Source organism: Sminthopsis crassicaudata, chromosome 1, assembly GCF_048593235.1.
Source record: "Sminthopsis crassicaudata isolate SCR6 chromosome 1, ASM4859323v1, whole genome shotgun sequence".
In the NCBI taxonomy this organism is placed as follows: Eukaryota; Metazoa; Chordata; class Mammalia; order Dasyuromorphia; family Dasyuridae; genus Sminthopsis; species Sminthopsis crassicaudata.
Genome location: NC_133617.1, coordinates 756,408,083 through 756,420,430, shown reverse-complemented (window position 1 = coordinate 756,420,430; position 12,348 = coordinate 756,408,083). Strand labels below are relative to the sequence as shown.

Sequence of the window (12,348 nt, the reverse complement as noted above, 5' to 3'; positions counted from 1 at the left end):
CTCTCACATTAAAAATCTCTAATTACACTCCATTTGGGGTGTCTGCCTTTGACCCAATCCCTGCTTGGGCCAGGCTCGGGTCCTCAGACGATGAAGCTGGAGAGGGAGAAGCATCCCAGAGAGGAGAGGACTTTCCCCTCTTTCCCTATGTGGGAGGCCAGGCTGCAGGGATTCAGGGAGTGAGGTCCTCCAGGAGGCACAAAGGCCCTGAGCCTGTCCTCAGGGGAGAGACTCTACCCTACAGAAGAATGTGGGGAGGGTCAGGATTGGAAAGGAAGCTGGGCTGAAGAAGAAGACTACTCGCCTCCCTTTTTTACTTCTCTCTCCACTCCCCATCCTACTACAGAGACCCCCAGATAGGAGGAGACCAATCAGTGCCTCAGTGGCTCCTGAGTCAGAGCTCTCTCCCCTGACCTGGTCCTCTGCCCTCCCTGTGTCCCCAATTACCCCACACATCATCCTTCAGACAACGGACTGCATGATATAGGAAGGAGGAGAGGCAGGGGACTGGGGCATGGGGTGGGCTCAGGGCATATCATCCTAAGTGATGACCCCTGGAATACTGAGCAAGAGGTACAAATCCTGTCTGACATTCAACTCTGAGAAGAAAGGGCTAGAGAAGTAGGAAGTTTGGGAAGCAGGGGTAGGATCTGGGAAGGAGGACACACCTATGTAGGTCATGGCAGGGAGGTCAGGGCCATTTTGGTGAGAGAAGTGCTCCAGGGAAACTAGGAGGAATACCTGGAATCTGGGGAGAAGTGCTGGGACCGTCTCATAGAGCTTAGGATTGAGTCTCTAAAAGAAAAGTAGAGACAGGGAGCCCCATGACTGACATGTGAAGAGGAACCAGCCCAGGAGCTAGAAATTCAGTTAAGGGGGAACAGGAAAAGCTTTGGTAACTGTTTCAAGGTGAGGTCTTGGGGTAGGAAGGCAGGACTCTTGGATCCTTAAAGGGGGGTGGGTCTGAAGGCAAGACAGCTGAATTTCACACATGATTTTAGCCAAAATCTGAGAAACCAGGAAAGGGAATCTCTAATCATGAGGGGGACAGGCGGATGGGACCCCTGGGCCCTGATCAGAAGGCTGAAATCCGGACTCCTGGATTTCTCTGGGCAAAGTCTGAAGTTGGGAAACATGTGAGCCAAATCTGGGAAGGGAGTGGGAGTCTGGAAAAGGGTTGGGGCGGGAGCTCCTGCAGCAGGCAGGCTTGGTAGAGTTGGAGGACACTCACCACGAGGTCAGGAAAGGAGACCCAAAGGCCAGGAAATACTGGGGGAGAGGGGAGAGGGCGCTGTCTCAGGCCTACCTGGGACCTGCAAGCACGGGTCTGGCTCCCAGAAGACAAAGAGGTCACAGCTGCAGCAGAAGGCAGAGATCCCAGCTTCCCAGCAGCTCACTCTGACGGGGTCTTCCTAGTCCCAAGAGCCCCGCCCTTTCCCTTCCCCAGGATAGATGGGCTCTTTCCTCCAATCACACCCAGAACCAGGACTTTAGGACTTTCACAGTCTCTCCTACTTGAACCCTGCCCCCCATCACTCAAGGATCCCTTCTTCTGCCCTAAACTCCTTTCAAACTCCTCCCCACCACTGGCCACCACTCCCAGGCTGGTTATCTGGGAGAGCTCCTCCTCCCCTCGGCCTCCCCCAGCTCCTTCCCTCTCAGACTCAGCCCCCATCCTCCAGAGCAGAGAGACCGCCCTGCTAAACCTGCCTCCCCAGACGGAGCCAAAGTGAGGGACCCCATTGTTTGTGCAGGCAGCAGCCAGGGGCTCTGGGGAAGCTGGGGATGCCCCACGCAGTTTGTCACTGTTAATCCGGATCGGATTGGACAGAGGTGGTAAATGGCTGGTCTTTAAGCTTCTACCAGGGCCCAGACCTTAAGGCAATGTGCCCTGAAACTCCATCATGAAAGCAAGAAGATGGGACTGCGAGAGGACAAATGAAAGGAACTGGATAAGAATGCCTCTACTCTGTTTTGAATGCGGTTTAGAGTAACATGGAGAGATGCAGGAAGTGAGCTTTCTCTGGAAGATAATTCCCAAAGGGACAGAACAGCATGGAGAGTGTTCAGCGCGTGCGTCTCACACTTTGAATCTCTAATGTTTGGGATGTCCCGACTTCGATTTTGCTGCTATTGGAATGTTTGAGAATCCACTGCATGAGAAATACAAGAATTTTAAACATGGCTTCTAGATGGCGATACAATTGTATTCTTAGAAGTTTCCTTTTGGGATCTGGATACTATGAAACTAGGACTTCAACTGTAAGAGTGTATTCAAATGTCTCTCTGATCAATAAACTTTGAAGAGTCCATAATCAGGACTTCTCTGCCTGGCCCCAGGATGTTTCCACACCCTTCATCTTACTAAAGGAGCTGGACTCCAACATCTTAACTTGCTCTCTAAGAATTTGGATGCTATATCACTTAGTGCATATATGCTTAGTATGGATATTACATCATTATCAATGGTATCCTTTAGCAAGACAGTTTCCTTCTTTAACTCTTTTAATTAGATATGTTTTTGCTTTTGTTTCATCTGAGATCAGGATCATTAGCCCTGCTTTTTTTTTACTTCACCAGAAGTATAATAGATTCCACTCCAGTCCTTTTCCTTCACTCTGTATGTATCACTTTACTTTAAATGAGTTTCTTGTAAACAACATATTGTGGTATTCTGGCTTTAATTCAGTCTGCTATCCACTTCTATTTTATGTGAGAATTGACATCATTCACATTTAGAGTTAAAATAACTAATTCCTTATTTCCTACCATCTTATTTCCCTCAAGTTTGCTTTTCTATTACCTTTTCCCCTTCCCATCTTCCCCAGTATTTTCCTTCTGAGCATCACTTCCCTCAAACAGCCCTCCAGCTTTATATCTTTCCCTTACTACTTCCGTTTTCCCTTCTCTTAGCTTCCCCCTTTCCTTTCCCCTTTTGTCTCCCACTTCCTTATAAAGTGAGACAAATTTCTATGTGAAACCAAATATGCCTACTATTCTCTTTGAGCCAAATCTGATAAAAATAAGAATGACAAAATGCTCATGCCCCTTTTTTCCCTCAATTATAATAATTCTTCCTTGCTTCTTTATGAAATGTAATTTCCCTCCTTTTACCTCCATTGTCCTCTTTTTCCAGTGCAATCTCTTTTCCACCTCTAGTTTCTTTTTATATGATCACAAAATCATATTCAACTCTCTGCATCTCTGGCCTTTTTTATCAGAAATAAATGAAATTCACCTGTATCATGCAATGTCCATTTTCTTCCCTGACAGATGGTGCTTAATTTAGCTGCAGAGTTGACTCATGACTGCAATCCAAATTCCTTTGCTTTTTAGAACATCAGATTCCAGGCCCTTCAATCCTTTAAGGTGGAAGCTGCCAGGTCCTGGGTAATCTTGATTGTAGCTCCTCTTTATCTGAATTGGTTCTTTCTGGCTGCTTGCAATCTTTTTTCCTTGACCTGATAATTCTGAAATTTAACTATGCTATGACTTGAAGTTTTTATTTTGGGGTCTCTTCCAGGAGGTGAAAAAAATACAAAGTATATTTGACCAAACTAAAACTCTCCAATGTTAGTGTAGCTTGAACTAGAATTTATGCCTAGCAGTGGGGGTCGGGTCTCTTATTTCACAAAAGATGGGAATTTGATCACCTTTTAATAAATCCTAATATCAAATTATTTTTTTACAACAGCTGGACCAATTTATATTTACACACATTTATAATTGTCCTAGTCCTGTAGACCTTTAAACCTATTTCCAACTTTTGGAGTCAACATTACCAATTTGATGGATGTAAGCTGTTATATCCCAAGTGAAATCTTTAATTCTTAAAAGCACCTTAAACATAATTCTTTGCCTGAATGAAAATAGCAAAAAATCTATTACAGGAATTGGAGAGTTGTTACTTAGGAGTGACTCAATGATCTAGGTTTAGAATTCTCTATATCTTTCTGCCTCTCCAAACTCGTATGCAGAAGGCTTAGTGAAATAATCTGACTTATTAGCTCTAATCTGAATCTAGTGACCCAGAAAGAATTGGCAAAAGGGGTAGACTTCATCTTCAAAGCTGCTCTTTGAATAGCCCCACAGAATTTGGAATCAGAAGAGACCCTAATTCTTACTTAAATATCCCAAGTCCCATTAAGTGAGATTACTTTGCTAAAAAACACAGAGGTACAGAACCCACATATCAACCATGTCTTCAGAATCCAAATCTAGCTATCTTTACATTCCACCAGACTGCCCTTCAAATAGGTGACCAGGTGGAAAAGAAGGATCTAATATGCATAAGAATCTATGTGCCATCTCTAGTCATCTTTTATGTTTCCTTCCTCTCTATATCCTTAGAGTTATGGCTAGAGAAGGCTAAATATAGAAGGCGTCAGTACCCCCAAATCTTCTAATATTCCTTATTTTAATACATTGACCTTTCTTCATATTTGGCTCTAGCCAATCAGATTTTTATAAAGTCCTTTCCTTACTGGAGAGATTCATAAGGATTCTCTACTGTGTGAACTTTCTGATGGGCAGTAAGATTTGCCTTATACCTAAAAGTCTCTCCACACTGCTTACATTCATAAGGTTTCTCTCCAGTGTGTGTCCTCTGATGTCTAGTAAGAGCTCCTTTTTGCCTGAAGGCCTTTCCACATTGGTTACACGCATAAGGAATCTCTGATGGGAAGTAAGAGCTCTCTTTTGCGTAAAAGCCTTTTTACAATGGTTACATTCATAAGGTTTCTCTCCAGTGTGGATTTTCTGATGTCCAATAAAAACTCCCTTCCTTCTAAAGGCCTTTCCACACTGGTTACATTCATAAGGTTTCTCTCCAGTGTGGATTTTCTGATGTCTGATAAGATTTCCTTTATGACTAAAAGCCTTTCCACACTGCTTACATTCAAAATGTTTCTCTGCAGCGTGGATTGCCTGATGTACAGTAAGAGTTCCTACTTGCCTAAAGGTCTTTCCATATTGGTTACATTCATAAGGTTTCTTTCCACTATGGATTGCCTGATGTACAGTAAGAGATCCTACTTGCCTAAAGGCCTTTCCACATTGGTTACATTCATAAGGTTTCTCTCCAGTGTGGATTCTCTGATGTTCAGTATAACTTTTCTTATATCTAAAGGCCTTTCCACATTGGTTACATTTATAAAGTTTCTCTCCCGTGTGAATTTTCTGAAGTACAGTAAGATGTACAATGAGATTTTTCTTATATCTAAAGACCTTTCCATATTGGTTATATTCATAACGTTTCTCTCCAGTGTGGATTGCCTGATGTACAGTAAGTGATCTATTGTCTGTAAAACCCTTTCCGCACTGGTAAGATTCATAAGGTTCCTCTCCAGTATAGATTCTCTGATGGGCAGTAATACTTTCCATTCGCCTAAAGGCCTTTCCATCTTGATAATATACATATGTTTTCTTGTCAATGTGGATTCCCTGATGTCTAGTAAGAGCTCTTCTTTCTCTAAAAGCTATTCCACCTTGCTTCTCTCCAGAGTCAATGATCTCACGTGTCACATAGATTTTTCTCCAAGGCAAGTCACAGGGACCATCACTCATGAATCTTTGCTTGTGACTTTCAATCAGAGAAAGGCTTACGTGTGTAGTAGTTTCCTTCATTTCAAATCCCATTGAATCTTCTGAAAAACAACAACAATAAATAATAAAACAAATATAGTCATGATATAGGCACATATATATATTTATATATCCTTCCCTCTATCAGCAGAACAGAAACTCAGTTATTTTTATTTTCACAAGCAAAGAGAAAAATCTAAAATGAGCAGAACCAATCATTTTTAAATCCCATTAGTTTCATGCCAAGGATTATTGTGATATGGGGAGCCATCTGCCAGTGGCTGTTGGCATCCAACTCAATCCAGAATGGATTCCTTCTTGTGAGAGGATGATGGTGATACAAGGAGTCTGAGAGGCAGGCAGCCGCTGTTTTCCGACTTCTCTGACTGAGAGGCCTTTGCATTGTCTGACCTCTCTCCTCTTCCCTGTGCTTCCAATTTATTTCCCAGTCCACAAGCAACACCTCTGTCAGCAAAGCCTGCTTTGCAACTCCTTCAGATGTTAGGATCCACAGCAGTGGAGACTTTTGGACAATTGATCTGTCCCTAACAAAGGATAACTGAATTTATAATGAGTTTCATGCACAATAACATTGCATTCACACAAAAACATGTGAAAAGACAGAAAGTGCCTTCATTCTTATTATAAGAGCAACTCAGATGATCAATTCAGAATGGCTGAGTGACTTGATCAAATCCCAGCAGCTGAGACTAGAATTCATACCTTTCCCTGGGCATGCTCTGCCTACAATATTTGACAAATTAACTCCACTCTCCAATTTTCCCTTTTCAATTCATTATCAGTGATTTCAATCCTTTCTTCTTACACAGGTCATTGGCTGCATATATACTAAATACTCAAATTATTTCATGACAATCCTGCCAATAAACATAACCAATTTCCCTTGTGGGCATTTTCCATTTTCATTCAGAATGTTAACATTTTGCTTTTGTTTACCTGAGGTAGAAGTGATTTTGTTCTGATCCATTACTTTTTTTAAAAATACCTACTGCTCATTTCTTTTAGAAAAAAATGTCATTATAGGCCCTTTGCATATCCTTGTAAGAAGCACAATTTTAAGAAGTGATTGAAATGAATGACATTTGATAATACAGAAAATGAAGTTCATCACCCTGTAGTATGGAAGGGTAGGGCGTGCTCCACTATGGCAGTGCTTTCCCTTTAAGAAGTTTACAATCCCCTTGAAAGATTGAGACAGTGATCCAAAGGATTTGATCCACAAATTGGTTAATGGCACTTTAAGTGATAAATCATTGTCTGATTTGAGTGTAAAGATAGTGTCCTCTCAGACAATATGTATGTGCACATTTCCATTTCAAGAGCTTTCTTTCTGCAGTGATTTCAATCTATAATGATCAGAAATATACTATTTTTGGAGATTGTGCAGTAATTATATTAAACTCTGACCAGTTCTAAGTGCAACGCATTCCTCTCCTTTCTCAACTTGACCTGACATTGTTTGCAACATTCCAGGAAGGTTAGACTTTCCTGTACAAATGGCTATAAGCACGCAAAAAAACCTTGGGGGCTGTCTCTCATTGCTCCAGAATAGTTCTCTGACTTCTGGCAACCCCATGTCATCAAATCTCTAATCACCTGACTAAGAGGTTTCCTGGGCTTTCATTCTTGCAGCAGTGCTGGCAGGCTACCTGATACTCATGGTCAGGAGGCAGGAACAGTAGAGATTGTAAAATCATCATGAGAGACCACAACTGTGTTAGAAAAAGAGACCTTTAAGTAACACTCATTGAAATGTGTATGGTTGTTTGCTAATTTGAATTTATCCTCTGTTTATGTTACACTTCTTCTGTCTGGCAGTTTCTCAAAGGAATTGGTTGGCTACATGGCTTGGTCATTCAGTAGGGTTTCAATGAGAGTATAGCCACTTTACCAGTGGTAGAAAAAACAAAATTAAATCTGAAAACATTCTGTTTTTTCAAAAGCTGTGAAAGGGGTTTACTAGATGAAGTTTTCTCAGTTTGAGACTAAGTCACATGATTCCCATTCCCAGGCCTTGAACCCTGGGATAAAGGAAGTCACATTAAGTTAGTGAAGTTAAAGGAATTGACATGATCAACAGGAAACAGATACTATCCAATGAAAAAGCTTGATTCTTTTCCTTTTCAACAGGGTGTTCTACTTCCTGCTGATGAGGTTGAGCACATGGCTGGAAATGGGATACCGGCACTAAATAAATGTTTTTTCTTTGTATCTGAAGATGTCTCTGATTAGTTAATTTGGGAAAGGAAGTTTTACACAATCTCATACAGTTGTGACTAAATAAATATTTAAAAACATCATGAAGCAATATTTGCAATTGACCCTCCAGTACACTTGACCATCCAGTAAATTTGATGTTTGTCATGAGCCATTAGAAATATAAATCTTTTTAACTGTAATCAGCAATTCCTTTTGATTGGTTAGAGTTTAAAGAAAGGGAGCTTGTCCAGTTCCCCTCCTATTTTTGACCTCACATATGGGAGCATTTTCCTCATATTTGTTTCAAAATCAGAATGCAGTCAGGAGGACTTGAGTTTAAATCTGACCTCAGACACTTAATACTTCCTAGCTGTGTGACGCTGGGCAAGTCACTTCACCCCAATCAGATCCCCCCCAAAATAAATGAATAAATAAATAAATCAGAATGCAACTAGTGGTGCAGTAGATTTTATCATGAAGCACTGAATTTTAATTCCACCTAATAAATGGCCTAGTCAATTTACAGGACCCCTGTTTGCCTGTTTATTGTTCAGTAAAATGAGCATAACAATCATTCCTAATCCTATGATTCTCTTGAGGATAAAATAAGACAGCACAGTGCATAACAGACGGTAGATGCTGTAGAAATGCTACTCATTTGATTCCATTTTGACTAATCCCTCCCCAGTTGTTCTCTCCTTCACTAACCATTATTATCCTCACTAATAAATAATTAAGTGAGACACTACATTTATCCAATTTATCTGGCTCATCTGGTGGGTTTCTACATAGTTGTTAGTATAATGTCTGCCCTGCCAGTCTGTGGCCTCCAGGAGAGCAGGAGAAGACTCTAGTTTCTCTTTATGTTCCTGGTCCTTAGGCCAGGGCCTGGCATGTAGCAGGCACTTCAATCTCTGCTGACTTGAAGAAATTCTAGGAAATGGCTCACCTTGGAAAAACCTAATGCCTTTTGGTACTTTCAGCACAATTCCCTTGATTCAATTCCAAACTTTTTATAGGGTCAGAAATGATCACTGGAAGGAATCTACAGAGCCTCAGAGCACAAGCCACTTATTTTATACATGGAGAAATTGAGATTCAGTGACCCAGGAAGGCACTGTCAAAAAATTTCTGAAAAAGAATTCCAAGACTGATCTTTCTCCCCCAAACCTAGCAATTATTTCTTAGTAACTTCCAGAAGTTTCTTGTAAACACAACTCACATACACCTGCTTCCACCTCAGTCACCTGGAGGGCAGCTCCTCAGGCCTTCTTGGTCCAGTATCCATGGTGCTTCCCTTTGGTTAAAATAAAACATCACATCTTCACTGGGAACTGGAAGTCCTGGATATGGAAATCAGTTAGGGATGAAGATGGAGAGAAGTTTGTAATTTGCTTTTCCATTTTGAGATTCACCTTATCATGTTCACCTATATCAGAGTATACTTACCCATTAGCACTTATCAAGCAAGTAACCCCAAATGAGATGTGTCACATTATCCTGTTGTCCTACTGGTTCTGAGAAAGGGACAAACCCGCTGCCCCCCTTTCTCTGAATACAAATACCATCTTTCCTCTTTTGTTCTTTATTGCTAATTTAGATCTTTAGAATAGTCAAAATAACTTATTTGCTGGAAATTGTTCTTAAACAATATTGTTGGTACTGTATTTTATAGAAAGTACAGGGTACAGAACCTGGAAAATAGTAAGTGAAAAGAAATGCTTATTTCCTTCCATTTCTTTCCCATGACTTGTCCTGCAATTGCAAGGGAAGATTAAGACACTTCCTATCCTAGAGACCACAAGGTGCTTTGGGCTACAAATTGATGACTGTTTAAAAGATGAATATTCCAAATACTAGAAGCATTCAATAAAGGAATGGGTTGCAAGAAAAAGATGCCTGAGCAATTTGTGTCCAGATAGAAGTTAAATAAAATCACCTCAGATTTCTTCCATGTTTAAGATACTTCTATTCTGATTTGATGTTTGACCTGAAGCTACTTAGATCTGGTAAGAGTAGCAAAAAACACCCTCAGGGTCCTACCAAACACTGCAAAGATCAGTACTTTCCTTTTCTTAACTGATAACTTTCTTCCCCCCCCCCCAAGAAAAAACAAAAACAAAAACACTGGACACTGGGGATTGAAGATATTCCCTTTGATTGTAGACTTGGAATGATCAGGGGAAGTGCCCTTACCCAGGGAGAGCAGGTTCCTGGCATTCTCCAGCATGACCTCCTTGTACAACTCCTTCTGAGAATGGTCCAAGAGGCCCCACTCCTCCTGGGTGAAGTCCACAGCCACATCCTTGAATGTCACCACCTCCTAAACCATCAAAAGTCATAGGATGTAGAGCTGAAAAACACTTTAGAATTAAAAACTCCAACCCTCCTCAATTCACAGGAGGAAACTGAAACACAGGGAAGGGATTTGCCCAAAGGTCATCCCCTTTTTATGAGTGTCAGAGTCAGCTCTTCAATCCTTGGTCACTAAGAGCCTGACTGAATGTTGAGGAAAGCATTTTATAGGATCAGTTAGAAGAAAGCTAAGAAATGATAGAATTATTATGGAGAATGTCTTCTGATGAGAAGTGTCATAATGGAATGGCCTACTCAGGCCTCATGGCATGTTCCTTCAGTGGAGTCTTCCAAACTCCTTTCCTTGGTAACCATATTGCACTCCCAACTCTATTTCATATTCCCACTCCCTGTGGCTACTTCATCTCTGCATTTTAGCAATAACTTCTCCTAAATAAACCATCTTTTGTCAAAGGGAATGGCCATTGTGAATTTTTCAACTGTTTAGGTTGAATTAGGAATTGATTTCCTGACCTTGTTAAGGTCTATATATAAGCCATATCTCACAGTTTATTTCCTTTATTCTATTATTTCACTTCTGAACAACTGAGGAATTTATTGCCTTTTTATACTTCTGTGATTTCCAAGGAGAAGATCACATGGATACTCAAGGAGGAAGGTGGAAAGTTGGAAAAGGTAGAGCAAGAAAGAGGCCTGACTTTAAAGGTGGATTCCACTGGTGAATATTCTTAAAGGAGATAAAGGACTCTACTCTGAAGTATGGGGAGTGTTGTCACTCCTGAGAGGGAACTAGCACTTGGAGAAGTAGGACAGCTTGGACACAGGGTTGAGATTTCTAGGAAAATGTGGAAGAAAAATGAAAGGACAAAAGAGGATGAATATCTGGAGGGGATAGTCCCTCCTAAGTAGCACCTCTCTGATACCTACTCTGATACACAATATTCTGAAAGGAAGGCATCTGTGGGCTTGGCTTATAGTCAGTGGCAGAAAGTACCTATAGCACAGAGCTCAGAATGGAAACCTGGGAGGCTTTGATTGTATGAAGTAGAGTAAAGGAGCTATGAAAGAGAAAACAAGGATCTAGGCAAAACAGAAAGGGAAGATAGACAAAGAGAAGAGGGAGAGAAATCTGTTAAAAAGGGGAAGAAAATGGGTGAAATAAGAAAACTAATTAGCAGCACTAGTCAAAGACCAAGAGAGGAAGGGGAATCTACAAGAGAACTTAAAGGAATAAAGGGAGATGGAGAAATATAAAATGAGATGAAAGTAAAAGGGATGAGAAATATCTTGAGATGGTAGAGGTAAAAAGACTTATGGCATCATCTTAATGGGATAAGAAAGGAATATGCATATTTCTTTGCAACACAAGGAACTTCTACAAAAATTAACTACTAGGATACAGAGATATTGCAGACAAATGTAAAAAGGCAGAAATAGTTATTCTTTTCATTCCTTAATTAAATGAAAATGTAAACTGTTTCAGGGATCACCAATAAAACATACAAACCTGTATAGAAATTTGCCAGTATAATGTTAAATAATGGCTGAGTCGGAGAACAAATTTTACAAAAGATAACTTTGCAAAAGAGAATAAGAATGATTAATTAAATAATAACTCATAATTTCTGGAATTCAAGCAAAGCAGTCCTCAGTGGGGAAACAAAGACTTACCATCAAACATTATGAATATAGAAAAAGAGAAGATTAATTGAATATGCATTACAAAAATATTAGAAAAATAAATTGGAGAATGGCTTGATTTCTTATAAATTAAAGTCAATTCTCTGTATATTTTGGAGATGAGGCCTTTATCAGAACCTTTAACTGTAAAAATTTTTTCCCAATTTGTTACTTCCCTTCTAATCTTGTTTCCATTAGTTTTGTTTGTGCAGAAACTTTTTAATTTGGTGTAATCAAAATGTTCTATTTTGTGATCAATAATGGTCTCTAGTTCTCCCTTGGACACAATCTCCTTCCTCCTCCACAAATCTGAGAGTTAAACCATCCCATGTTCCTCCAATTTATTTATTATTTCGTTCTTTATGCCTAAATCTTGGACCCATTTTGATCTAATCTTAGTATGTGGTGTTAAATGTGGGTCCATGCCTAGTTTCTGCCATACTAATTTCCAGTTTTCCCAGCAGTTTTTGTCAAATAATGAATTCTTATCCCAAAATTTGGGATCTTTGGGTTTGTCAAAGATTAGATTGCTATTTTTATTCACTATCT

At 40.2% G+C, this 12,348-nt stretch overlaps 1 protein-coding gene across 1 annotated transcript; it reads right to left on the bottom strand.

Annotated features, from left to right (window-relative positions):
* Positions 1–4,480: 4,480 nt before the first annotated feature.
* Positions 4,481–5,382, bottom strand: LOC141551540 (uncharacterized). Its single transcript, XM_074283283.1, has 2 exons — positions 4,703–5,382; positions 4,481–4,634 (listed from the first exon to the last, which is right to left on the bottom strand). Exons 1-2 carry the CDS (start codon positions 5,380–5,382, stop codon positions 4,481–4,483), a joined length of 834 nt encoding a protein of 277 aa, XP_074139384.1.
* Between the last annotated feature and the right edge of the window lie 6,966 nt (positions 5,383–12,348).

Coding starts and splice junctions, on each gene's coding strand:
- LOC141551540 (XM_074283283.1), bottom strand. CDS start 5,382: ATGGAAAGTATTACTGCCCATCAGAGAATCTATACTGGAGAGGAACCT. Junction 4,635..4,702: donor CATTGTAAAAAGGCTTTTAC/GCAAAAGAGAGC, acceptor AAAGGCCTTCAG/GCAAAAAGGAGCTCTTACTA.